Source organism: Pristis pectinata, chromosome 14 (assembly GCF_009764475.1).
Source record: "Pristis pectinata isolate sPriPec2 chromosome 14, sPriPec2.1.pri, whole genome shotgun sequence".
Classification (NCBI taxonomy): Eukaryota; Metazoa; Chordata; class Chondrichthyes; order Rhinopristiformes; family Pristidae; genus Pristis; species Pristis pectinata.
In genome coordinates, this window is record NC_067418.1 from 31,948,959 (window position 1) to 31,976,663 (window position 27,705).

The 27,705-nt window shown below is 40.3% G+C and overlaps 1 protein-coding gene across 1 annotated transcript in view; it reads left to right on the forward strand.

The window, feature by feature from the left end:
* Positions 1 to 14,852: 14,852 nt before the first annotated feature.
* The window catches only part of LOC127577979 (myb-like protein X), a 47,295-nt gene continuing 34,442 nt past the window's right edge, over positions 14,853 to 27,705 (forward strand). Inside the window, exons 1-5 of the mRNA XM_052029687.1 lie at positions 14,853 to 14,856; positions 16,459 to 16,797; positions 18,193 to 18,513; positions 22,626 to 22,730; positions 24,436 to 24,513. Of these exons, the coding sequence (XP_051885647.1) occupies positions 14,853 to 14,856; positions 16,459 to 16,797; positions 18,193 to 18,513; positions 22,626 to 22,730; positions 24,436 to 24,513 (847 nt within the window). The remainder of the gene's footprint in view (positions 14,857 to 16,458; positions 16,798 to 18,192; positions 18,514 to 22,625; positions 22,731 to 24,435; positions 24,514 to 27,705) is intronic.

Here is a 27,705-nt window from a genome sequence, read left to right on the forward strand (position 1 = left end):
GTGCCCCAGGCAGGGTCAACGATGAACAGGCAGAGCGAAGCATGCAGGGCGCAGACGGAGCTGGAGGGGGGACTGCAGAGGCTGCTGGAGGATCCGGAGTGGATCTGGCGAAGTGAGTGCGGACCCGGCGGGGTGGAGCTCGAAGCGGACCTGAAAGGAAGGAGGCAGGGTGGAGCCCAAGCGGACTTGAAAGGGTGATGGCCAGGCGGACCGTGTAGGGTGAACCAGGAGCGGGGCTGGACGGAGTGAAGGGGATGCGCAACAGTAATCGGCCGCAGGAAGAGCAGGGTGGTTGGGAGTGGGGTGGGCTATGTGAAGGGGTGCGGGGTGGTGAGTCAGTGCACACCAGGTAGAGTGATGCATGAACAGGCTTAGCAGGCCGAGCGAAAGGAGGGCGAAGCGCATTGGTGACAGAGGTAGCGGGCGGCAGGGTGGAGCTCAAAGCGGACCTGAGAGGAAGACGGCAGGCTGCAGTTCAGGCGGACCTGAAAGGGAGAAGGCGTGTCGGCGGAGTCAGGAGGAAACTGGACGGAGCAGTTTTCTCCCATTTTCCCCCAATAATTATATGGAATATTTCGATGCATTGAACAACATCTCAAAACAGCATGTCTTTAGAGGTATTAAAAATCAATGCATAGCCATAAAGCATCTTAATAATTGATATTTTTCTGAGTAGAAAAGCGCTTTACAAAACTAAAAATACTAGGAATGATATTGGAAAATTTAACAATAGGTCCCTTAATGGAATGATCTATATATTGCTTAACAATAGAAATTACACTTCTGACAATTGACTTAAAACATTCTCACTCCAACTATACACTGGGGGACAATTATATTCCATTGTCTTGTCCTTGAGTAACCTAAGTCTAGGAACCTGATTTCTGATATTTGTGACCTCACTGTTAATCTTCATGAAAGGTAACACTTTGCCTGGCTCTGGTGAAAAAGCAGGCAAGTAGAATTAAGTGGATACTCATCAAGGAGCTGGGACGTGAAAACTGGGCCAAATAGCCTCCTTCTCTTGCGCATCATTTTGTGATGCTCCAGTCAGCATCTTTTAGCAGAATATCACTACAGGTGAACCCTATGTTACAGTAATCCAGGTAATGGAAATTCACCTGTTTTGCATTCAGAAATCATGACCAAAAGATCTGAGACACAATTAAAATTTGCTCTCATGATTTGTAAATGTCGATTTTTCTATTTTCAGTTCCCATTTCTTGATGAATGCACAGATGATGTGGCTTCGCATTACAGAAATTTGTGATACAACAGTTTTCTTGGAATGGAACCCCTCTGTAACACAGGGTTTCTCTGTTCTAAAGAAATGGAGCTGCAAGCTTCCATTCTACACTGCTGTTTCAGGGTATTGCTGCCATTACACAAGTAACATTGATAATCTCAGACAGATACTGCTTTTAAAACCAAACATTTCTTGCCCAGTAATTGAGTTGAGTTATCAGGTCAATGACTGAAAGAGTTGTTGCACAGAGTTGCATCAAGATACTTTGTCCTTTTGCAACTTCACTATTTTAAACTTGAAAACATATCAGAAGTCAAGGCTGTAGTATCTAACACATGATAAAGTTTGGGTAGGAATTGAAGGGAAAGGAAATAGTCTTTGGAGAATGTCTTGAATCGTTGAAGCAATTTTTGCCAATTTGTGTTCACTCCCAAATTGATAATCAGTAAAAAAAAGAATCAAGAAAAACTATAGTAGTCACTTTACATTGGAAAGTAAATAAGTAAAACAAGAATAATCATGTTGGTATAAAGGTATCAGCTGCATTTAACAGTGATAGATAAAATGCATTTTTCTAGTTTAGGCTTAACTAACAATTTTTTATCGTTTATTTTTAAACAGTAACCCCTTTTTCTGGGTTCTCCAACAAAAGGAAGCAGCCCCTCCACATCCACCCTGTCAAGATTCATGGAGTCCTGAGACTGCAGCGTAGAATCAGGCACTTTGTTGCTACAATCTCCACTAATCTCTTTTACCCACATTATGTCCATAACTTTCTTTGACTTGGTGATTCAAGTGCTTGTCTAGATGCTGCTTACATGTTGTGAGAGTACCTGCCTCCACCGCCTGCCTCAGGCAGTGCATTCCAGATTCCAACCACTTTGTGGAAAATATTCCTCCCCTGACTGAACGCTGACTGGAAATAGCAGAAATTTTGACCAATTTCATTCTGATTGCAGGCATTGAAAAGGGAATGCAACATAAAATGTAGAACATAGAACAGTGCAGCACAGGAGCAGGCCCTTTGGGCCATGATGTTGTGCCAAACTCATTCAGCTGATGACGCCTAATCCCTTCTGCAACATTCTGATCTCAAGCATAAATGAAACATATATCAATGCTAACCTTAATTAGAAATTATGGTCTGGGAGATCTTGTGCCCATTTTCTGGCATTAAGCAAAGGTATAAACTATGTATATTTTTAGAGAAGTTTGAAACATATTGTAAAATGTATTTGTTGGCATCCCTTTTACACCACTTGTGTTTCAGCAACAGTTGATGTTACTAATTGAACTTCTACTGACATGTTTCCTCACAGCTCTGACTTCTGGAAGCACCTCTGGAAGAGTCACACCACAAAAGAAGCAGCACTCTTCCGTCTACTGGAGAGTGATGACAAGGGGTAAGTGGATGCTGAGATGATGGGAATGGAGTCACTGAGTCCTTCCAGAGGGGCAGAGGAACCTGCACAGCCTGCCAAAGAACATTGGTTGCAGGAGGCAGGTTCAGTGTGCAAAGGCATTGACAAGGAAATTGCCAGTGAGTTTTTGTTTTTCCAAACATTTGCACCTCTGAGAGCCTCCATCCTGGGGAATGCTTCAATGCTGCCAACAGCCCTGTCAGCTCTGAATGTTAAAGACACATTAATCAAAATCCAAGGTTGAACTATTTTTGAATTCTGTGGTGCAGAAATGAGCAGCAAAGTATCGTAAGTGGCGCATATGTGCAGAGACATCCGGGAATGGTCTTGAGGCTAGATTTCTCAGAGTTAAAATGACCCTGACTTGGAATAAGTGGAGGCACCTGTGTGAGTTCATGCAGAAGGTTTTCAGAGGTCACTGTAAGTAAGGACTACATTGTGGAGGATCCATCTGGGTAGACATTGCTCTGGCAGGAAGGGTTGATTAGAGAGTTAGCTCCCTGTGAATGAGGTTGTATTGTCTGATGTGTTTCTGTTTCTTCCTCACTTCCCCCGATGAACAGGTCGGCAGAGAGATGCAGTGATTCCCGTTCAAAACTGACCACTGGTGCGATCTGTGTGGTGTTCTCCCTGTGATCCTGTAGGTTTCCTCCTACAACCTAAAGATATGTGGATTGGTGGATTAATTGGCTCTGTAAATTGCCCCTAGTATGTAGGTGAGTGGGAGAATCTGGGAGTTCATGGGACTGTGGAGAGAGTTTATTTTTTAATGGGATTAGTGACATGGATATTCAATAGTTGGTATAGATGGTGGGCCAAAGGACTTGTTTTGATGCTGTATGACTCTACGTTTAGAAAGGATTCTTTTTACTCCATGACTCAAACCACTGTTTGCAGAGCTTCTTCTGTCATTTCTGGCCACTGAAACTATCTGGTGGTGTGGAGACCAGTTCTGAGTTTGAGACAGTTCACTTTAATTTCTTTTAGCAGAGGATTGTGCAATCTATCTATAAATGCAGGAAAGGTGTGTATAGCCTTTTATATAATCTTGATCTGGAATCTTCAGTTGGTCCTTGTGTGAGTGAACAGCATCAATTGTTATGTGAATGAAAATCTCACTTGAGCTAAATTTTGGATGTTGCTCCACTGTTGACGTCATTAGTAGCTGAGCATCAGTGAAACATTGCTTGGGTACAAGAAAACCTCACTTCAGAAACTAACATTAACTGTCGGAAATGTGCCGACTCTGCTAAATGCCACATTAGCACCATTTTTAGTCTGTTTGCTCCAGTGTCAGGCAGACAAAAATGTAGGCCTATTACACCCTGCAAACATCTAGAAACTCTAATTATTTACCTGAAACAGACCCACATAATTTTTTTTTGAACTGCTGTATTACTGGATATAAAAAAAAGTCATACAAACAATGTTGTATCATTTACAAAAAATGAGAAGATGGGATTAGTCACATGTATATCAAAACACAGTGAAATGCATCTTCTGCGCAGAGTGCCCCGGGGGCAGCCCGCAAGTGTCGCCATGCCTCCGGTGCCAACACAGCACGTCCACAACTTCCTAACCCGCACGTCCCCAGGACGCAGGAGGAAACCCACACAGACATGGGGAGAACACAAGCTCCCCACAGACAGTGGCCGGAACTGAACCCGGATCACCGGCGCTGCAAAGTGCCACTCCAACTGCTACACTACTGTGCCTGCCTAAAAGGCAATACTCATTTCAGAGCTTGGTGTGGAATATTGTCCAAAATGCTACATTTCAAAGAAGATTATGTGACTGCATTTGCAGTGGAAGATTCAGTTTGCTAAAAACAAACCACGTAGCAACCTTTTAAATTAAGATCACATGCTAATTCAAAGAATTATTTACTACAAAGACCTGTATCATACCTATAATAGAAATGCAGCATGCTATTACAACAGACTGCTTGTTTTAGAATGTAAATAATCAGCATTCAAGCAGTGTGTCAGCAAATTCTTATCTAGAGCGAACGTTATTAGGAATGCAGTGGTAAGCTTGTTCTCCATGATACGCAGCTACATGTGCTAAAACTGCAAGCCTGCTAATATGGTGAAAGACAGATTTTACTGTATTTCCTGAGATTCTGCCATCTGGTTTCATTCATATTTCTTGAACAAGCATTTTAACATAACTACTTTTTTCAGTAGTTTGATTTGTTTTAATACAACTGCTTAAAATACGGCAAATAAAATTCAACAATATTCATTTCCTAAAATTCATTCATTTGATTGACTGAGCCAGATCGGGCATTATTCAGCTCATTATCTACACTCACTGATGTCCCACTCACCACCCCCCCCCCCCCCCCCAAAACCCCCAACAGCACCACCTTTGCCTTCCCCACGGCCCTGTGGAACCAGCTGAAGTGGAGGACTCCCTGTTGTGGCCAATCCACGAGGCAGATCAGGCCATGAGCAGTCTCTCGGCCTTGGGCAGTGGATCCTGGTGATCAGCACACCACCTGCAGCGTGGAGGTCCTCAAAGGGAAGTGGATTCCTTCCGAAGGTCTGAGTGTTTTACATTGAGATGCAGGGAAGCACAAGTGTAGTAATAAGTCTTTAAAGTGATTGGAAGAGAGTTTTGTTCATTTGTGTACTGCAGTCAATTCAGGCAGGTTTGCAAAGCAGGACGTGAGGAGTTTTTATGCTTCTGGGCTCCCTGATTGACTATTGGTGTGCTATGATTTTGGTGGTAATAGGAGCATGGACAAGGTGCCTTGCATTATGGACTATCATTTTGTAAAATCCCAAGTAAAAGTCTCTTTCCATCCCTTACAGCCTGTGCTGACAATACCACTCTCCCCCCTCAGCTGGGAGGTAAGGCTGTGAATGTGAGCAGGAACATCCCCCAGCAGTCATCTTCTCCCTCTCTGTCCTCTTGCTTCTGTTGCTGGTCAAACTCTGCCTCAAAGCCCTCTGGCACCAACTACAGTTTGCTGGAATGTACGGCCTGGAGCACACAATGAAGTCTCTGCATTTGCTGGGTACTTACAGCAGTGCACCCCCGGAATGATGCAGAACAAAATTTTAATATGAGGAGGTCGATGTTCTCTCCCACTGTCCTGGTACTTCATGGCTTTCATTGTATCCATACCCAGCAGTCGTGGTTGGAGAATGCACTGGTGAGAACAACCACAGAAGTAAAGGGTTACCTACCACTGTGTCTCCTGGAATCTGGGCAGTGTTGGCCACCAAAATGCAGTGAGGTCTCTCTCAGGATGAAGGAGTAATGAACCTCCTGGAATCATGGCACTCAGAATGAGGAAGTTCTTCTCATGATCTACAAAATGCACGTTGGAGCTTGGATATCGTTCTTGACGAAAATGTTCAGGTTCTTCATGGGAGCACTTAGGGGCACATGGGTGCAGTCAATGGCTGCCTGAACCTGTGGGAAGCCTGCAATGCTGCAAAGTCCCAGTCCCCATGACGCTGCTTGCTTCTACTCAGTTCTTCACAAGTGCAATGCCTGGGTGACCCAGAATATAATCTCTGATGCAGTTAATAGCAGCAAATTGGTAGAGACCTGTCAGGGTCACTTGGAATGATCCTGTGGGGAGGAAGTTGAGAGTTAATATGATCTTGACCTCCACAGAGAGAGTAGTTCAGACAGGAAAGAATACATAGAGGTTTCCCTGCAGAATGCTACACGTATCAGTAACGACAGGCTTGAATCACCTGGTGCGGTGGGGGGGGGGGGGGCGCGGGTTGTGCGGGGGATCTCCTGGTGTGTCTTCTCCTGGGCCTGGCCAAGCTAGCCATCCACGGGTCCAGGCGGCAGGTGGCCGAAGGTTCCGGCCAGTCCACCTGCCTGCCCATATTCCAAGCTTACGTCCGTATGTGGGTGTCCTTAGAGAGGGAGTACGTGGTATCCGTGGGCACCCTGGTCGAGTTCTGCGTTGGGTGGGCTCCTCGGGATCGAGTGGGTCATGGACGGCAAAAATGTAATTCTTATCTGAAGCGTTGCGTGTGCATTTCGCGGTTGTTAGTTAGCATTATTGCTGCAGTTATGTAGATGCATAGTTTTTCTTCTCTTTTCTGTATTAGTTGTAGTATTTTGACACTGGTTGTCCCTTTGTAGTGCTTTTAGCAAATAAACATTTATATTAAAAAAAATGACAGGCTTGAAGAACCTGCCCCTGCCAATGCATTGATCATCAGAGAGGACAAGGTGGATGGAGTCACTGTGGGAGTGGGCTCTTTCCTGCAAGTCTGTACCTCATGTCCAATTCTCCATGAGTGGCCTGCCATGGCCGTAAAGATGGAGTCCTGCCAGCAGGGTCACCACTGAGCCATCCATGAAATGAGTACCTCAGCAGACAAGTGCTGAAGAAAAGATTCCCTATCAGTATCATAATCACTTTCTGAAGGTGTTTGAACAGCATGCAGTCATTTCTGTAAACGTTCAGTGAGCTCTCCCATTGTCAGTAGATGATCCATTTAAAGAGAAGCATAGGCAATAACCAGGACAATGTGCTCCCACTTTTCCTGTGACTGTTCTACAACAACTGCAACATGGAAATTTGAGCTCCAGTTTGTGTTGGTGCTGGCAGAAATGAGTGCAATGTGAATAGTGGGTGTCATCAGGTTCCTGACATCATGAAGAGGTCAGGTGCTTTAACGTGGATTATGTATGGAAATGCCAGTCCAGTTTTGTGATTGACACTATTTCATCTAGAAATGATCACTGTTGAGATCGAATTTTCTCTGCTATGAAAAATGTTTAAAATCAGAAACACTAATTATTTCTTGTCAATAAGATTTATGCTATTGTCATTAATAGCCCATGTCTTCTTGCTAATCATGTACTGAAAAGTACAAACAGTTGGAGGTAGAATGAACTGCTGACAATGCACTGTGGTATGGGACAAAGTCCAAGTTTTTATCCTTTGTTCACTTACATTCATGCTGAGCCCATCCATAAATTCATTGCATTTTATCACTTCATGAAAGCAAATATAGTTGGTCAGGGAGAGTTTCTTGAATAGTCATGGAGTGCAGCTTGAAGGATAGTCAAACAGCAACATCAACACTATCCTTGGGGTGTCCCTGGGTTAAGTCATGTTAAGCTTCCTATCTCAAGTTTTAAAAGTTGTCCTTTTGTTGAAAAATCCATTTTACTCCTCAGCACTAGTTATAAGAAAGTAGAAACTTCAGAACTGGTCCACAATTTGAAGATTCTGTTGTTGAGAACATAACACTGTAAAAGATGCAGACTAATTGATCCCTTAAAAAGTACATTAAAGTACATTCTAATGATAAAACAAAATACCTTATTTTCACCACACATTAAGAAATCTCTAATCTGCTGATACATGACAGTCTGATCTGAAATAAGCCCTTAATAATATATAATTTCTCAGTGACTATCAGCCCATGATGCTCAAAACCCAGGATTACAGCAGCATCACAGTTAGACTACTTTCCTTCATTCCCTTTGATCCTTTTTGGCTCTTCGTTTTACTCCTGGATTGATGGTGCACTCTGGAGGCTGGATTTTCTCTCTGCAGGTATCCACTCAGCAGCAACATCCCTTTGATCTTAAACTCAGAAATGTGATCAGCATCTTCAACTGTTCAGCAATAAATAAGTTTTATATCTGCTCCTGATGAGGTCGAATGGCTCAGATGGTGAACAAGCAAAAAAAAATGAAATTTGCTTGTGAAAAATATAGATAAATAACTATTTTAATTAGATTATAAACCGTATAGAACCATAAAACAATAAAGCACAATACAGGCCCTTCGGCCCACCATGTTGTGCCAACCTTCAAACCACACCTAAGGCTATCTAACCCCTTCCCCCCACATATCCCTCTATCTTAAATTCCTATATCATATCCTATTAGTAAAACAACAAAACTATGTTAACAGACTATTGATTGATTCAAGACTAGAAGTGATCAAACCAAGCCCTCTATAAAGTTACACAATCAAGCAAAATTAAAATAGTACAATCTAAAAGTTGAACCTGGGAGGGATTGCTTCAATCAATTGTCACCAATTTTTGTTTTTACGTAATAAGGGTACATTTAGGGGGAAATGTTGCTAACTTGCATGGGAACTGCAGACAAATTTAATCACCTATACAGAGCGTAACAGGGTTCATGTAGTGATTGCAGGGTGGCCAGTATTTGAAGTCAAGATAACTCAGCAAAGTGGTGCTTGTGTCAGTCTGGCTCAACAGACGATTGAAGGAAAATTGAGCTGTACCACTTTGGAAGCCTTGACCAATTTTACCATCTGGACAGGTTCAGGTGGATTCATGAACTATATTATTGGGGAACTGTGAAGTCACCTATCCACACACCGCAGGTATCACTCCACCACTGCCCCGCAGTTGTCTTTCAGCCTGAAAACACAAATTTCTTCCAGCCACTATGTGATAGTGCTGCCAATAACGGTTATAGGTGGTAAGTAGGCACATTGCAACAGACCATCACCTCTGGGTATCTGCCATCCTGAAGCTAAAAGTGATGGCAATAAGTGTTAGTGTATCCTGAGTTGAGGTTGCCTTTCTTGGTTGCAGGGACCAAGTTGTATTGGGGGTTCCTGTAAAACCACTCCTTCTGCATCTATCCCACAAAAATAAACAGCTCCTGCATTCCCTTACATCTGAAATTGTACTTAAGATTGTACGGTCTACTTGTCATCCAGATAAATTCTGATATGGAAGTAGAGGTGCTCTATATAGGACAGGCATAACAAATGTACTCCTGAAGCAAAAGGTTCTTCAGACTACAGTAACAGCCACACCATCAGTAGGAAAAGGCTAGTATATCACACCTCACCATTTCTGAGCCAAAATGTTAAAGTTTCATTTGATAGGTGGCCTCAAAATCTCCTGTTTACTAAATCGGGTCCCATTCAAAGCCAATTTTTTGACATATCCAATGATAATATTTTCCACAGTAACTTCTATTCTCAAGGTAACATCTATGGTCAACAACTAATAATGTTGCAGTACCCAACAGAGTCAGATTTTGGTTTCTTAATTAAGTTGTTCATGCCTGAATGAATTAGTACACCATTGAGTTCTGTGCTATTGCCAAATTATTATGCTTTCAGCTGTCAAGGCCATAAGTTCAGTTTTCCTCCCTAAGCTCTTTGCTATCTACTTGTCTTTACTCTCAGATTTTCAGTTATTCAGAGAACAAATCATGATTAAAAGAACTATTAATTTTCATGTCATTTTTCAACTTAGAAATGTACATTGGAACCTGATGTACCAGTAGCTGGTTCTTATTAAAATGTCCTTCTTTCAGATTTATGTTAACAAGTAAAATTAAGGACAATATGGCCTTTTTCTCCAAGTTTTAAATTAAGAGTGTATAGTCTATGGTATCGTTACCAATGCTTCATGAAATTTGTCTGCTTTGTGGCTTAACAGATTCAGGGCTGGGGATGGAAACACACTGAATTTTTTTCTCTCTTTTTTCACTTTATGTTCATATTGAAATTAATATTTGATCTTAGATACAGTAAGGATCTTTCAGACTGATTGGCTGAAGAGATGTTTCTAGAAATCCATCCTTAATCACAGTATTAAACATGAGTTCTGACAAAGGATATGCAACCTGATATGTTAACTCTGTTTCTCGTTCCACAGATGCTGCCTGACTTGGTAAGTATTTCTAGTATTTTATGTTTTTATTAAACAATTGACTTGAATAAAGTTATGATTAAAAACAAGGTAAGAGGAAAATCATGTTTTAATGCTACCAAGTATCATGTAGTGTCATCGTTGATCAGGTGAACTCTGAGAACTAGTAATCGTTTCCCAATCAAGCTTTATTTACTTATGCACAAGGAGAGCAGAACAGTCCCAATTACCAAACTACTGCTCAGAATTATCAGTTTTATACAACCACAGACCATTTAAAATCTTACACACTTGCTCATTCCTTATTAGCATACAAAGAGTAAAATCAGCAATCACGATGTACACCTACAGGCATTAATGACCAATAGGAGCTACATGTTACTCAATCCTTCATTTAAGATAAGATATCTTTATTAGTCACGTGTACATCGAAACACAGTGTTTTGCATAGAGTGTGCTGGGGGCAGCCCGCAAGTGTCAACATGCTTCCGGCGCCAACATAGCATGCCCAAAACTTCCTAACCTGTATGTCTTTGGAATGTGGGAGGAAACCCATGTAGACACATGGAGAACATACAGACTCCTTACAGACAGTGGCCAGAATTGAACCCGGGTTGGTGGCGCTGTAAAGCGTTACGCCAACCACTACACTACCGTGCCTGATTCGTACCGTACCGAATCTGATCAAAAGTGGCCAATCATATTTTAGTTTTAGTAGAGAATCATTGTCCAATAGTTCATGTGTGCTTCATAATGCTCTCAGGGGAATTTATTCTTCCAAGGGCCTTGTTCTGTAGCTGTGCAATTCCTGGAGTCAGCTTTTTTTGGTGCAGCAAACAAAATTAATAATTTTAATGACGAAGAACGTCTTTAAAGTCTGGCTCCTAACCTCCACCTTGCAATGGGTGAGCTCCTGTGCACAGGACTTAAGTTACTGGAGCTAACATTATCAACAGATCAGAGCAGTGAACAAAGTCACTTTATCTGGCACATGGCATTGATCCAAATGTAACACCCAGGCTGTACAATTCATGTGCACAGTTCTATACAATATGTAAATTGGTCAATTGATTTACTATTGTCACATGTATCGAGTTACAGTGAAAAGCTTTGTTTTTCATGCCAACCTTACAGATCATTTCATTACAATGGTGCATTGAGGTAGTACAAGGGTAAACAATAATGGAATGCAAAATAAAGTGTTGCAGTTACAGAGAAAGTGCAGTTCAGGCAGATAGTACAGTGCAAGGCCATAATGAAGTCGATTATGAGGTCAAGAGTCCATCTTATCGTACTAGGGGACTGTTCAATAATCTTCTAACAGCGGGATAGAGGCTGTCCTTGAGCCTGGAGGTACGTGCTTTCAGGCTTTTGTATCTTCTGTCCGATAGAGAGGGGAAAAGAGAGAATGACCGGGGTGGATGGGGTCTTTGATTATGTTGGCTGCTTTGCTGAGGCAGCGAGAACTGTGTTATCTTTTGGTTGTAGGGTAACGTCATTTCTGCTTGAAGTGTGGAGAATCTACTTTGTAAACTATGTAAGATCAGGCCTCCAACTCAATGAAGATAAATACTCACCCTGAATATAACCAGACCTAATTTTCTAAGTTATTGCTGCTATTGGAAAGGTTCACTGGGAATTCCAATATCAACAATTGTGAAACAGAAAAAAATGCTGGAATTCTCTTTTCACACTTCCAAATCTTGGCTATGATGTGGAAGTAGAATTCTGTTGTACAGAAAAGAAAAAGGAACATCAGTCATCAGTTGTGACCAATATTGAGGGTATGAAGGGCATTTGATTTTATAGCCAGTTATATGGCTATAATTCAGTTCCTTTTCCAAATATGTACTTGTTGTTTGATACTTTCAAATTCTTGCTGGTTCCCATAATCACCTTGGCCACCTGGTCCTCAATTATCAGACTTTAGATTTGTTCAATACAGTCCCTGGTGCACAGTATCTCAAAATAGTCTGTGCATCTCAGTGTCAGGGATAGTGGGGGGAAATCACAGCACTGTAAAGTTGTCTCAGATGGAAAGTTACTGCGGCTATCTTCCCACACTGACATTCACCAGATGTTCCAATATCAATGTGACTCCATTTCACATCATCCCTTCATCTTCATATGACCAAGTTTCTTTTGTTGTTTTTCAATTCTTCTACTTAACTCTTTCTTCTCTCCTTGACTGTCTGCATGCCCTCTTCTTGTAACTGATTGCCAGATCTAAACAGGTAAGCCGAAAGTACAATATCAGAAGAGTGAAAGTGCCAAGCAACAGAATGACTAAGAATAATGCACCCATCCCCACTTTGCTTCGTCCACCTCCAACACATCACCACCAATGGAGCCAAATGCTGAGAGGAGAAGATGAACTTTTTCACTTCCACAAATTGCCCTCTATCTCTGCCTGCCCTTTATCCCCTGAATAATTACTGGAGAAAGATAAGGCAAGCTTGGACTCCTGTCAAGGACATGAGGCAACCTTGGAACTACCTGGAGTAAAATAACTAATTAGCTCTTTTAGATATTCAGAGGAACATTGAATGTTTTCTTGAGGCTTTGGACACCAACAGCTCAAGAAAATTACTTCCCAATATATGTTTAAATTCAACCTATCTAATTATTGCATTCTGTGTTGAATTTTACTTGGGGCCTATTTTCATTGTATTAATGCACCATCAGCCTATTATTCAGTAGTTATAACCCTGAACAAAATAATTTATTTTCACTTCTGTCCTAAATGTCCAACCCTTTATCCTGAAATGATTCTATCCATTTCTAGACTCTTCAGCTGGAGTATTCAGCTCGCAGCATCCACTCAGTCAATCCTTCTCTGAATCTTGCATGGTTCAATGAGATTGCTTCTTGTAATTCTAGGTCCCGGATGCACAGGTCAATGTAACTCAATCTCTTGTCATAGGAAAACCCCCTCAACCCAGCAATCAAGCTTGTGAATCCACACCACGCTGACTCTTTATTCACAGAAACCAACACTGCACACTGTGTTCCAGATGAGGTCATACCAAAGCCCTGTAATACAAAATGTGCTTCTACCAATAACACTGATAACACTGTGGATGTATAGACTGAATGACTCTATGAATGTAAAGAAAGTCATGTGTTTGTTTTTTGTATTTTGTGTATTTATTTTTTATGATTTTTTTTCATTGGAATAAAATAACACCTAAGCAAGAAACCTTTGGGAAGAATGGTTAATAGCTCTAAATGCAGTTAAATATTAGAGATAGAATGCTGTAATCCACCTTTGAAATTCCATTGGTTTCAATTATAATTAAGAAAATATTTTTTTCCAAGCTGAAGCAAAAGCTACACATTCATGTAATTTAGAGCACCAGACAGTAAACAAAGAAATTCATCATGTTAAGCAGAAGCTTAAAAGTGGCTCCATTGTAAATTAAGTCCAAAATTTGATCTTGTTTATTGGCATCCAATAATTTTGTTATAGGTCGTTAATAGGCATATCTTCCTCCCTGATGCCTAGACTTTTACTGGGATTTATCTGTATTTCCCAGCAGAAGACCTGAAGTCCAATGCTAGTGTGGGCTCAAGTCAGCAGTGGGCATATTCTGCCCTGCACCTATGCCACTGGCAGCCCCTGTACAACAGCAGTGCACTGTTCATAGACCACAATTGGGCATCGTGAGCCTACACAGATTTTCCTTGCTCTTGTTCTTGGGGAGGCAGAGGCTCCACCAGGATCCTTTTTTTTCTTGTATCAAAATCATATGATTTTATTTTGACATGATCTATTTTGGCATCTATTTGTGCTTCTATCATGCTGTCAGCTGATTTTCATTTGGTTATTATTTCCATTTCATCACCAGCCAGCTGGATGCTTTTTGTCTTCACTTGTTTTTATATCCAGACCCCAGCATAAATTGTTCACTTATTTAATACATAATTCCTTGCACCAAAGTCTGTGACTTCTCTACAATCAATATGCACAGATGACTTTGGAAAAAGAAAACATTGATGATCGCCATGTCTGTCCATTATGCTTCTCTGGAAAAAAATTCATACATTCTTCTGCACTCCACAACACCTAAACTTTAGTCAATGTTTAAAGTGATCTCTCTCTCACTTCCCACTCTCTCTGTCTCTCTCTCTTTCTCTCTTTCCTCTTTCTTTCTCACTTCCCTCTCTCTTACTCTCTTCTGCTATCTCACTCTTTCTCTTTCCCTCTTTACCTCATTCCTCAGTTTGAGTTCCAAAAGCTGTGCTCTTCTGAAGTCATAGTCAGTTATTTTACTGACCTTAGCTTGTCTTGTACTTTGATTCTCTATTGCTAGCTAAACCAACACAGGCTAGTATGTTAATTAGGAGTTTCTGGTTAGATTAGAAGTACATCCAGGGGTAAAATATCTCAATATTTGTACCATCTTTCCGGCACTGAATAGTGTGGAAATGATAAAAGTCAGGAACCTTGAGTCAAAGTGGTTTTCATTATTTATGCACCATTCTGGTTTTCCATATGATTCAAGTACTCACACTAACCCTTTACAGCTGGACCGTGTACTTTAAACTATGGGTGAGTTGTCTTGAATCATAATACACTCAGTGTACCAGTAAATGAACTAAATTAATAAACACAAGAGACTGCAGATGCTGAAATCTAGAGCAACTATCTACTGGAGGAACTCAGTGAGTGGAGCATTATCTGTGAAGGGAAAGGAATTGTTGATATTTTGGGTTGAAACCCTGCATCAGAACTGCTATGAATAGACTCCCTTTTAAAATGAAACCATTTCCTCATGGATGTGCAAAGTTGGCAATTGGCCCTCTTGGGTTAGGAAAGTATGAAATTTTATTTACATACAAAAGCAAAATGCTATGAAGTCTGGATCCAGCGATCTTATCCTTTTACTTTTGATGCATTATGTATTTAGATAAATGCTCATTTCTAGAGTCTATTAATTTTAATTCCTGCCTCTTTTAAAATGGTGCTTGAACTATTTACTTTCCTAATTACGCAACCTTTCTACCATTCTTTATCAAGTGAAAGTAAATTAATCACTTTCACTTGGCAATGAATTGTACAAAGGTTGGTGTGGAAATGAAAGTAAAATAGTTTTTTTACTGTAACCATACTGTTCATGGATATAATTGATCGAAAATGCTTTGAAAGGTTGAAGCAAGGATGAATATTCTGACTCTTTGTGTTATCGTCTCGTTTATTTCAGCATCAGGTGAAGTATTACTGATTTAAATTTACTTTTAAGATGCATTTTGATAGACATGAACAGACAGGGAATGGAGGGATATAGACCATGAGCGGGCAGATGTGCAGTTTAAATTGGCCTCACGGTTGGCACAGACATCGTGGGCCAAAGGGTCTGTTCCTGTACTGTACTTTTCTGTGTTCTGTGTTCTATGTTCTATGTTCAGTTAAGGACTGCATAGTGCAGCAGTTGGTGCACCAGCGATCCTAGATTTAATCCTGACTTCAAGTGCTGTCTGTGTGGAGTTTGTTCTCCCTGTGTCCATGTGGGTGGGTTAATTGACTACTGCACAGGACCTTTTAGTGTGGATTGGTGGCAGGCGAATTGGAAGGGATTAATGGACATGTGAGGGAGAATAGATTAGAGGGAAAGTAAATAAGGGAATGTGACTGATGGAATTCCTCTGCTGGTAGCTGGCATTGACCCAATGGGCTGAATGGCCTTTTTCTGTGTAGTTATAAGTATTTGCATGACAATATGCAAGTGGATAACTAGTGAATGGAAAGGCTTGACAATCAATATGTACAAGTTTCCTAGCAAAGTCAACTCTTTAATGCACAGAAAAATCACAAATCAACTGTGACTTGATCTGTAATAAATGTTAGGACAATGCATTCAGGTCATAGAGTGAAAAAATGGTGTCATGAAAATGTACATTGACAGCTGGCATCACAACCAGGCCTGAACTCAGCTTTTAGATTGGCCCTTCCAGGCAGCAAGTGCTGGATCACTTCTAGAGGTCACATAAAGATATAACATTTTAGCAGAATTTTAGCAGGTGTAGTTTTAAAACTGTTCATGTGTCTTGAATTGAAAACCTTGCAGTGTGGTTGGGGCAGTATATCTAAATGGGATTTTATAACCTTTATGTCATCTTATAACTTTACAACATTCTTGTTTTTCTTTTAAAGATACCTTTAATCTGGAGATATTTCCAAACCCACTGGCAGTATTTGTAAATGAAGATGTTAGTCTGAAATGCAAGGTCACTGGCTTTGTTGGTGGAAAGTTCAACTTAACAATGATGGGAGTCAAATGGACTCTTGACAAGGAAATAATAGTGTTTTCCTATAAGAAAGGAAATCAAGTTCAAAGTCGATCCGGTGCATACATTTCTGAGGATGATTTACTGAAGGGAATTGCTTCACTTCATCTTCCGAAAGTACAGATTGCTGATGAAGGAAGATACACTTGCACTGTGTTCATTGTCCCTAAAAGTGCAGAACAGACTTCAACCATGCATGTGTTAGGTAAGAATAAACAAAACATTCCTGAATATAATTCATTGAAAATGCTTTGAAAGTTTGAAGCAAGGATGAATATTCTGATTCTGCAGAACAAAACAGTAAGAAAGTTAGAAATAGAAGAGTAACAATGACACAGTTAAACAGAAAGGTACAGAACATCTGGAGAGAGGGAAGACAAATTGGCAGTTACCTGTATTGTTAAGTTCCATGTTGAGTCCTAAAATACCCAGATGAAAGATATTGTTCTTTTCTTCAATCTTACAATGTGAATCATTGGAGCAATAGAGGAGACCAGAAACAGAGGAGTCAGGCTGAGAGTGGGATAGAGAATTTAAATGGCAGATAATTGGAAGTTCGGGCTCATTCTTGTTGACTGAATGGAGGTGCTCTGCAAAACAGTCACCCAGTTTGTCCTGATGAAGTCCTGATGATGACATTGAGTCCTGATAAAGGGTTTCAACCCCCGAAATGCCGACTGTTTATTTCCCTCTATAGATGCTGCCTGACCTGCTGAGTTCTTCCAGTATTTTGTGTGTGTTGCTCCAGATTCCAGCATCTGCAGAATTGCTTGAGTCACCCAATTTGTATTTAGTTTCTCCAATGCAAATGAAACCACATTGTGAGCACTGAATGCTGTATGCTTAATTGGAAGAAGTGCAAGCGAATCGCTGCTTTACTTGGAAGGACAGTTTGGGTCCTTCAACAGTGGAATGGGAAGAGGAAAAAGGCTGGTCCTTCATTTCCCATAGCCATGAGGAAAAGTTCCATGAGAAGGGGAGTGGTTGGTGGAGATCTTTCGAGGGGAGCAGGGATCACAGAGGGAGCAATCCCTTTGGAAAGCTGATAGGTTTGTCTTGTGGTGAAATCCATTGAAGGTGATAAAAATTATGTATTTTTACCTATTAAATGTGGAGGTTGGTGGGGTGGAAGATGAGGACCAAGGGAATCCTTGTTCTGGCTGGCAGAAATAGCAACATATTTTTCATCTGGGCATGTGGCTGTCCTCAAGACACAACATTGAATTTAATCATTTAATGTAATCACCCCTTCATTTCTCTCCCCATTAATGAAACTGTACCTTGCCTTTTTAATTTGTTTTTTTTGCCTCCTCTCTTAATTGCTGATTCTGAAAATAATTGTTACTTCAGCAATTTTGGTTTGCATCCTGTTGCAGACTCTGTTGAATTCCCCCCTCCCCTCTCCGCATCTTGAGACACGTGTTCTAACTTTTCCAGTTTTGATGAAGAGTCCTTGACCTGAAGAAAGAACCCTGTTTCTCTCCCTATGGATGCTTCTTGTCCTGCCTAGTGCTTCCAGTATTGTCTGTGTTTGTCTTCCATTTCCAGCACCTGCAGTTTCTTACTGTAGTATTTAAATGTATATTTGTTTTTTACACAGCCCGACCAAACATTCGCATATCCTCATATTCCATAACAATTCAAAGTGGTTCGGAAGGCTCTCTGACATGCAGCGCTAATGGATTTTACCCTCGGCAACTGGACATCAGCTGGGTGAAAATAACAAAATTGAGAATGGAAAATGTTTCATCAGATTGTTATACAAATCAAGTCCTCACCAATAGTGATAACACTTTTAACGTTCACAGTCAACTGAAGATTCAACCGAAATTCAACAATAACGGCGACAAATACAGATGTGTAGTGAGACATCTAACACTTCCTGATGATTTCACAATAGAATCGGTTCTCACTGTGCCAGGTGAGTTCAACTGAGAGAAGAACATAAACGTAAGGAGGGGTTAGAAGCAAATAGAGAAGTAAAGGGGCTTGAAAAGTGGGAGGCAGAGGTTATAGATGTATGATATATACATTTTCTTTGTTCTTTTAATAACTGCTGTGAAAAGCTGGAGACTGATCCAGCCCAACAACCACATTGAGCCCCTCTTTCTGTGCTTTTAGCAGAGCTGCAATTCTCTTACACACCCCTGGCATTAGCTGCCATGGCCTCGGGAGGTGGATCAGAGTTCTCTGGATTGCCCCAAGGGCCTTTTGACCTTTGGTAAACTGAGACATAGAATATAGAACATAAAACTGTACAGCTCAGGACCAGGACCTGTGGGCAATGATGTTGTGCCAACCGTGGTGTCAATTTAAACTAATCCCATCTGCCTGCACACAGTCTATATCCCTCCATTCCCTGCCTGTTCACGTGCTTGTCTAAACTGGTCCTAGATAATTGTTTCCTTTATTTATTGCATCAAAAATAAAAACTAATACGATAAAGGATATCATTAAAATAGATTTAAATATTTAAAATGTATAAATTAACCAAAATTGTCAGCCCTTTCACTAGGCATGAATAAAATTGAGGGGTCAGATCTGAAGTGCATCTGGACGCTCAGCTCAGAAGATACGTGCTCCACTGATGGACTCAGTGGTTGGTCCAATGGCAGAATGGACTCAGGGCTGAGTCCATTGAGGGGTGGAAGGTCAGATTCTCTGACATGAGTTTGTCCTTCATTTCTACATTTCAAGATGTAGGCAGGGAAGTCAGAGACAAGTGAACTCATGAAGTGAATGCAACCATTGGTTCTCAGTGGAATTACCAACAAGAGATAATATGCTTTGGCTTGTAATGTCTGTCAATTTAAGTTTCAAAATATTAATTTTTAGCTACGTGGAGCATTGCAGCTCGTCCTATGTCTGGAAACTTGCACATAAAGAACCATCCATCCTGACCTCTGGTGTGTGGAGTTTACATGTTTTCCCTGTGACCATACAGGTTTCCTCTGGGTGCTCCAGTTTCTCTTCATATCTCAAAGATGTATGTCTTGATCTTAGCTGGTAGGTTAATTGTCCTTAGTGTGTAGGTGAGTGGCAGAATTTAGAGAGGAATGATGGGGAGAATAAAATGGCGTTAGTGTATAATTAGTGTAAATGGATGCTCGATGGTTGGCCTGGTCCAGTTGGGCTGGAGGGCCTCTTTCCATGCTGTGTCACTCTATTACCCTATGACCCTGTACCACTCCTTGAAGACTCCTTGAAGATGGTTCCTAGCTTGATTAAAGCCTTGATTATCACCTATAAATCACGTGATAAACAATTGCACATTGTTTAATTTTTGCTGTGTTTACTTTTGGTAATTTATAAATCTTATGTCATTGAACAGATTACTAAACTTACAATCGTATCTTGCTCTTTTCCTATTACGGTTATTTTATTAACCTCTGTTTCATGCATTCTCACTGTCATTGGGAGCAAAGATAGAAATTTTACCTTGGTTGACTTCAATGGAACTCAAATATTGGAAGCATAGCACATCAGTCAGACAATCCTTTAACATAATCAACAAATGACAAATTTCTGCCTTAGGTCAAACCAAATTTGATTTATTTTTTGGTGAACCATATCTATTCTATTCTTGCTCCACTTAAAAATTTACAGGCCTATCAAAGGGAAATCAAGGAATTGGGTAGAAAAAGGAGAATAAAAACTAATGGATGAGTTGGAGAATTGAGGAAGAAATGGGATGGGCTGAAGACAGATGGCAGTGAAAACTCTCATAGCTGGGGCAGGGAAGAAAGATAACCTACTCTTCTGTTAGCCTCACTCTGTCTTTTCTTGTCAGTGTGGACAAGGCCTGGGGGAGCTTTCCCATTTGTCCCCACTTCTTGCATGATGAAGTGGGATAAGGCATCTCCTTTGTTGCTATAACTGGGTTAAGATTAATCTTGGGGATCAGCACTTTCAATACTTCAATGCAGTGTTTTCATAGTGACTTGTTCTGGCTTTCTGAACTGTGAATGAATTACGTGTGTGAAAGGAGGAGATCAATACGTTAACTATTTTCCTTATTGGTATTGGTTTATTATTGTCACTTATACCGAGGTACAGTGAAAAGCTTGTCTTACAAACCGATTGTACAGGTCAATTCGTTACACAGTGCAGTTACATTGAGTTAGTACAAAGTGTGTTGATGTAGTATAGGTAAAAACAGTAACAGTACAGAGAAAGTGCAGTGCAATAAGGTGCAAGGTAACAACAAGGGAGATCGTGAGGTCATAGTCCATCTCATTGTATGAGGGAACTGTTCAATAGTCTTATCACAGTGGGGTAGAAGCTGTCCTTAAGTCTGCTGGTACATGCCCTCAGGCTCCTGTATCTTTGACCTGATGGAAGAGGAGAGAAGAGAGAATGTCCCGGATGGGTGGGGTCTTTGATTATGCTGGCTGCTACACCAAGACAACGAGAGGTAAAGACAGAGTCCAAGGAGGGGAGGCTGGTGTCCGTGATGCACTGGGCTGTGTCCACAACTCTCTGCAGCTTCTTGTGGTACTGGGCAGAGCAGTTGCTGTACCAAGCCGTGATACATCCAGATAGGATGCTTTCTATGGTGCATAGGTAAAAGTTGGTGAGAGTCAAAGGGGACAAACCAAATTTCTTTAGCCTCCTGAGGAAGTAGAGGTGCCGGTGAGCTTTCTTGGCTGTGGCATCTACGTGATTTGACTAGGACAGGCTCTTGGTGATGTTCGCACCCAGGAACTTGAAGCTCTCAACCCTCTTAACCTCAGCACCATTGATGTAGACAGGTGCATGTACACCGCCTCCTTTCCTGAAGTCAATAACCAGCTCTTTTGTTGACATTGAGGGAAAGGTTGTTGTCATGATGCCATTCCACTAAGCTCTCTATCTCCTTCCTGTACTCCGACTCATCGCTGTTTGAGATACGGCCTACAGCGGTGGTATCATCTGCAAACTTGTAGATTTTGTAGACTTCAGGTTATATTATTTTCAACTCTTGGCTAATGGTGGAATGTGGGTCATTGGGGCAGGAATGTTTTTGCTGGATGACTTGACCAGGTTTTAGTCAAGTTGGATCACAGAACATATGGCCCTCCATGAAGGAACATTCATCCATTTTCACTGTGATGTAAATTTGGCAAGTGACCTCACAATGATTTGGCAATTTAATATTCAGCCTTCCTGTTCCCCTACATCAAACTGATATTCTGTCATTACTGGTTTCAAACAGGAGAATTTGCAAAATGGGTACATGAACTCAACATAATCTTAAAAATGCTGGGAGTGTTGTCAGATGTCACAAACCTGTGAATATTAGGAAACGGGGTGGATAACAAAAAGGTTGGAATTCCAAAGCCTATTTGACTCATGTATTAATTGGTCCTGAAGATGCGCAGTTAACATGCCAAATCCAAAATGGCCTAACTACCTATTTAAACCAGGGCTATACACTGACTGTAATGCCACAGTGAAATTGCTTTCAGTGTTTCCTTTCTTTCAATAGCATGTTATCTATTATTTCCATGAATATTATGGTCCAGATAATCTTCAAGTTTGAACCCAACATTCAATTCCATTATTTTACATGAATTAAAGTAAGACTGATGGCCTTGTAGTTGTCTACGTCCACTTACTGTCTCATATTGGTCTTGGGATTCCCATTTCCCAAGGACTCCTGACAATGATTTATTTCCTTGCAGACTTCCTTTTTGGTAATAAATGCAATCCTTTCTTTTTGATTTAGTTATATTCTCATTGCTAAGAACTCCTAAATGCCTATGGAATTTAGAAAATCTTTGTTTAGGAAGGACATAACACTCAGGTCTTTCATTATGAATGCTTGAAGTAATCATTTGTCTATTTATGTGTTATGATCATTTTCAGTTTTGAGCTCCATTGTTTCTTTTGCAGGATTTCACTGTTGTTCTGAGGAACTTTGTAGTAGCATCAAATCTGAACAAGCGCTATGCCAAATACAAAGGTTTATTATCAGATTTCTGACAAGTTAAGCCAATATATTGCTTCATATGGTCAAATACTATTTGATTTTTTTATTCTTCAAATTTACAGAACCCAGGAATCATTACTTTCCCATTGCAACTATAATCTGTATCTTGGTGGTAATATGCATAACTCTTGGTATTGGAAGTTACATTTGGAGAAAACGATCAAAAGGTAAAGTCTTTTTATTCTTATAAATATACGAAGTTATCTGCTATTATCTTCTTCTTTGTTCATTCTTGGGATGTAGGTATTGGCAGTAAGGCAAACATTTATTGTGCATCACTGGCGGCCTTTGAGAGGGCAGTGCTGAGTCTTCGACCCTTTTGTTGTATGGTGATGGTATTATGACAATGCCATTGGATAAAGTGCTCTAGGGCTTCTATCAATGATGATGGAAGAACTATTTTAAACCTGGGACAGTTGGGCAGAGTGGAGGTGAGGATTGTGTTGGAGACTGTGGGATTGGTAGGTTGTATTGAAATAGCTCAGGGAAGTTGCAGTACAATTTGTCGATGACACATACCGCAATCACAGAATGAGAGGATCATTACACTGACGGATGGGCTGCTGATCAAGCAGACTGCTTTGTCTTGAGATTGTGTTTAATTTCTTGAGTGTTGTTTCATTATTCACAACAGTCTTGATTGGGCCTTTTAAATGGTGGAGAAGATTTTGGGAGTAGGAGATAAGCTACTTGCAGAAGAATACTCCGTCTCTGATCTCTCCATAAGTTGGCTAATAAGTACCTGTAAATTCTAAGGAGCATAGTTAGAATAGTGAGTGAGACAGACACCATGAGCCTGTGCACCTGCAGGCACTGCCATCTGGGTGAGAAATAGGAGCACAGAGAGCTAACGGGTGGTGCAGGAGCCTTGGATGTTGATGGGTGAGGCTGCATGTGGTGGTGACTATTAGAGTGCAATGGGCCCAATGACTTGAACTTAAGACTGAGGCTGAAAGACAGAAATTGTGAAATATTATGAGAAATGAGCCAGGAAGCAATTGGACAGGATTGGCTAAAGATAAGCAAGTAAGCAAGGCAAAAGAATTGAAAAGGATGCGCTTTATGCATTTGTTTACAAACTGATAGGGGGAGAAAACTGAGGCTCCAAATTCAATTAATTTTATCAGCAATGCTCCAGAATTCCCAATAAAGCTTGTCAGATTGAAGTCTGCTTTACGAGTCAGAATGGCCTCCAGCAGATTCACTTACACAGCGACGGGTAATGGTGGTGGTGGTGGTGATGAGAGGAAGGGCTCACAACTTCAAAGGGGCATTGCCCCAGGGCAGCAATACCTCAGATTAATTAAACTTGCCCTGGAGAAACACTCTTGCTTCACTGGGGTCCACAAAATTAATTGATTTCCCTTCAGCCTTTGCTTTTCCACCTTCCATGGACCTGATTTACCTCGTATCTAATGTTGTAATTTTATATCATAGAACTAATTACTGAGGTTTTATTATCTGTATCAAGCAAGCACTATGGATTCCCAGTAACAGGCCCCTTTTAAAATAGAGCCAGCTGCACCTTCAGCACCAATGATATTAATACTGCCAACAATGTTCAAAGCTCATTTACACTCAGTTTACTCCCAGGTCCAGACTTGACAATGTCATAATAAAGAGTCAAGTCTTGCCTGCATATAGATGCAAAGCATGTCTTAGCTTAAGGATTTTATATGTTGTCATATTAATTGAAAATTATTATGAAAAATATTATTAAATATCTATGACAGACGCACCTAACACTGACACCTTCATAGGTATTATTGATATGGATTATATTTTGAAAAGGATGATGACGGAACATAATAAGTTTAATTTTCTGTAGGTTATATTCATTACATTATAAAATATCTAATGTTTCTTTTCTAGACTCTTCAGATAGCAAAAAGAGTGATGAGGAAAGTCAAAAACTTTTGCACAATGTAGCACCTGGCAGCAAAGTAGAAGGTAAACACTGCGTCTTAATTTTCCTTTTCCTTCTAGATCCCAGGTGATTCATCAATCAAGTAAAATAAACTCTAGCTTTGAAAGAGAATGTTTCAGTTCTTCTAATTGAAAGACAGATCTTTATTCAAATGATTTGTCTTAGTTTTTGTAATAATATGTAAATTTAGATGTCTTCCTCATTGGAAATGACTCTTATTTATCTGTTCCATTCACACTAATCAAGACAACTATCTAAGTTTTATGAAGACCATCAGAGAAGATGACTCTAGCACAAATTTTAGGATTTTCTTCATTTCCTCCTTAAGATCAAGGTTTGATCTAGCATATATTGGCACTGTCTCTTGCTAAGTATGATAAAAAATATTTTAAAACTTATTTATGTTTGATTTGGTGTAACACAGAGGTCATTTATTCGCATTCCCTGCATTGAGACACAGAGCCATTCGAGTCAAGCAGCACAGAAAGAGGCTGTTGGGTCCACCATATCCATGCCTGTTGTACCTACCTAGTTGAGGGAGGGTATTGAAGAGTCATAGAGTTATAGAGTCTTGCAGCACAGAACAGACCCTTTTGGCCCGATGCGTCCATGCCGACCAAGGTGCCTATTTACACTAATCCCTTTTTCCTGCATTTGGCAGATATTCCTCTATTCCTTTCCCATCCATGTACCTGTCCAAATTATTTTTAAATACTGTGATTGTAACTGCCTCTACCACCCCCTCGGGCACCTTGTTCCATAGAGATGCCTCTTCCCCTTCTTGGCTTCTGCTGAAAATGATCTCTTCCACCCATTTCTTCTTTTGATTGCGCACTTACACTTCAGCCTGTCTGCCCCAGTTTGCATTAGCACAGTGCATGGCAGCATAGCTGCTAACAGTTCTTGTCAATTTTCCTCACATCAATACTGTCTTCAGTCCTGTACCTTTTTCTTTACACGATTCTTTTAACTGACCTAAAGATAACTCACACAATGGAATGTGTTTTGTGCTGTTAGTGGAAATAAAACCAATTTGAGGGTTTATTTTCACAGTGGGCAGCAGAGTTCTAAACCCTGGGGATCTTAAGAGCCTATTTTTCAAACGTGCACTGATTCCAAAATGCCTTGTGTCTGCAAGGTGGACAATAAGTTTGCAGTTTTTGTTTTATCTATTACATTATGACCTAGATTTTTTTTCTTAAAAGTGTTCTCAGATGGCTAAAGACAAGAATCAAGCAAAGGTTCTAGGGGTCCTCTATTTAAACAGAAACAGAATTCCTCTCAGCAATGTTCTGGATCTCAGGATTGAGCATAAATTTAACTGAACCAGCCCCACAAATAATGTAGCCACATGAGCAAATGGGCTTTGAGTGCTGTCAACTTTTAAATTACCACCTAGGCTGGGAGTGATGCCTTGATTGCTACTAATCTTTAATATACCTCCCAACCAGTATCATCCCCAGTTCTCCTTTACAGTTCCATGAAGACAGATAGAAAGTACATAATTAATACCTGGCCTGTTTCTTCTGCTTTCTCAAGAGGATTTCCCTTTAGCACTCAATCAGCCTCAGCCTTCCTTTAATTTTCTTTTTAATGTTTAAAAATGACATGGGTTCCCTTTTATGTTAGTCACTAGTCTGTTCTCTTAATCTCCTCTTTGTTCTCATTTTTGGATTTTTTCCCCAACTTTGCTGTGCTATTTTCCAATGCTTCCCAATTATAAGGCTTCACTGAAATGAATTGCCTTCCTGTTAGCTCTTTGTACATTTTACTGTTCCCTGTTCTTTTACAATCTGATTCTAAATCTAATATTTTTGATCACCCTGTACTCTTGCACATGGCTTGCCACATTTTATTACCCAGAAGTGAATCTAGGACTATTTATTTACATTAGGCCCATTATTTCTACTTGCTCTTGCCTCACCAAACTTATCTCCTCGTACCTTGACTCCATCCTGTCTCCCCTTGTCCAGTCCCTTCCTACCTACATCTGGGACATATTGCATGCTGTCTTGTCTCTATTTATTTATGCATTGGCTAGAAACAAACAACAAACAGCCCAAGAAAGCTCCCAACAACTCCCTTCTATCTTTGTCCTCTAAATTGTTATGAATTAGAACTATATAAGGGTGATTGGAAACCTCATTAGCACTGCACTACAGAGCTGATTTCTTTCTGGAATTCACTGTGTGAACAGGCAAAACCCTTGCAGAGATGGTGATTTCATGTGGCAGTTAATTTAATGTTTTTAAAGGAAATCATTCAATTTCATGGTAGGACAGCTATTTTCAGTTAATATAAATTCAAAAAATATTTCATCCTCTGACTTTAAAGTTGTAATTAATTACTGGAACAAAATAAGCAAGTGATGGTTTGCTCAAAATTCAAATTCTGTTTGTATGTGAAAGGCACTATGTATGAATAAGAATTGTGAGGTATTTACTAAAATTTTGAGATGCAGATTTTCAGTCAGATTAAGGGCTTATGATCGTGTTTTCACAATGCTGAAGCAGACAAGAATCATTCTCAAATTCAGAAAAGTGGGGAATTTATTTTTTGGAACGTCACTAATGGGTTCTGTACATTCAAGTTCAACCATCACCCAGTGATTTGACTGTAGATCTGCTGCTGATGGGCATAAATTTCACATGTTAAAACAATCATATAATTTTATCAGATTTATTTTGCCCAAGCTAATGAAGTCACATTTTTGCCAGAGTTAGAAGCTTTGAATTGCTAACTTTGAAGGATAGCAAACATGTGGCTTGTATTGGAAGCTGAATAACAACAGCATTTTAAGTCAAGAGCTTTGTGTCTAACTGAATGAGAATTATAAATATTTACTGCTGTTGTGAGATATTGATCTTCAGGCAGTTTAATGGCTGTCAAAGTGGTTGAGAAGTCCTATGAAAATTCAGGAGACACAATCCAGGTTCTGGGAATGCATTATGATATCTTGCCATTATTACAACTAAAAGACCATCCTTTATTTGAATACTGTACCAAATTCTTATGAAGGTGGAAGTGAAAAAATGGGTGAGGATAATCAAAATGCAAGAGAAGGTGAAGGTAATAACTTTGTTGAAATTCCGAGGCTATTGTGAAATCTGAATGAGATTTGATTGCTGTCCAGTATGTACTCTGTACATGCTTACCATCTGGTTAATTATGCAAATATTGTCAACATCCTGGTAACATCCTCATAATTTTTTTCT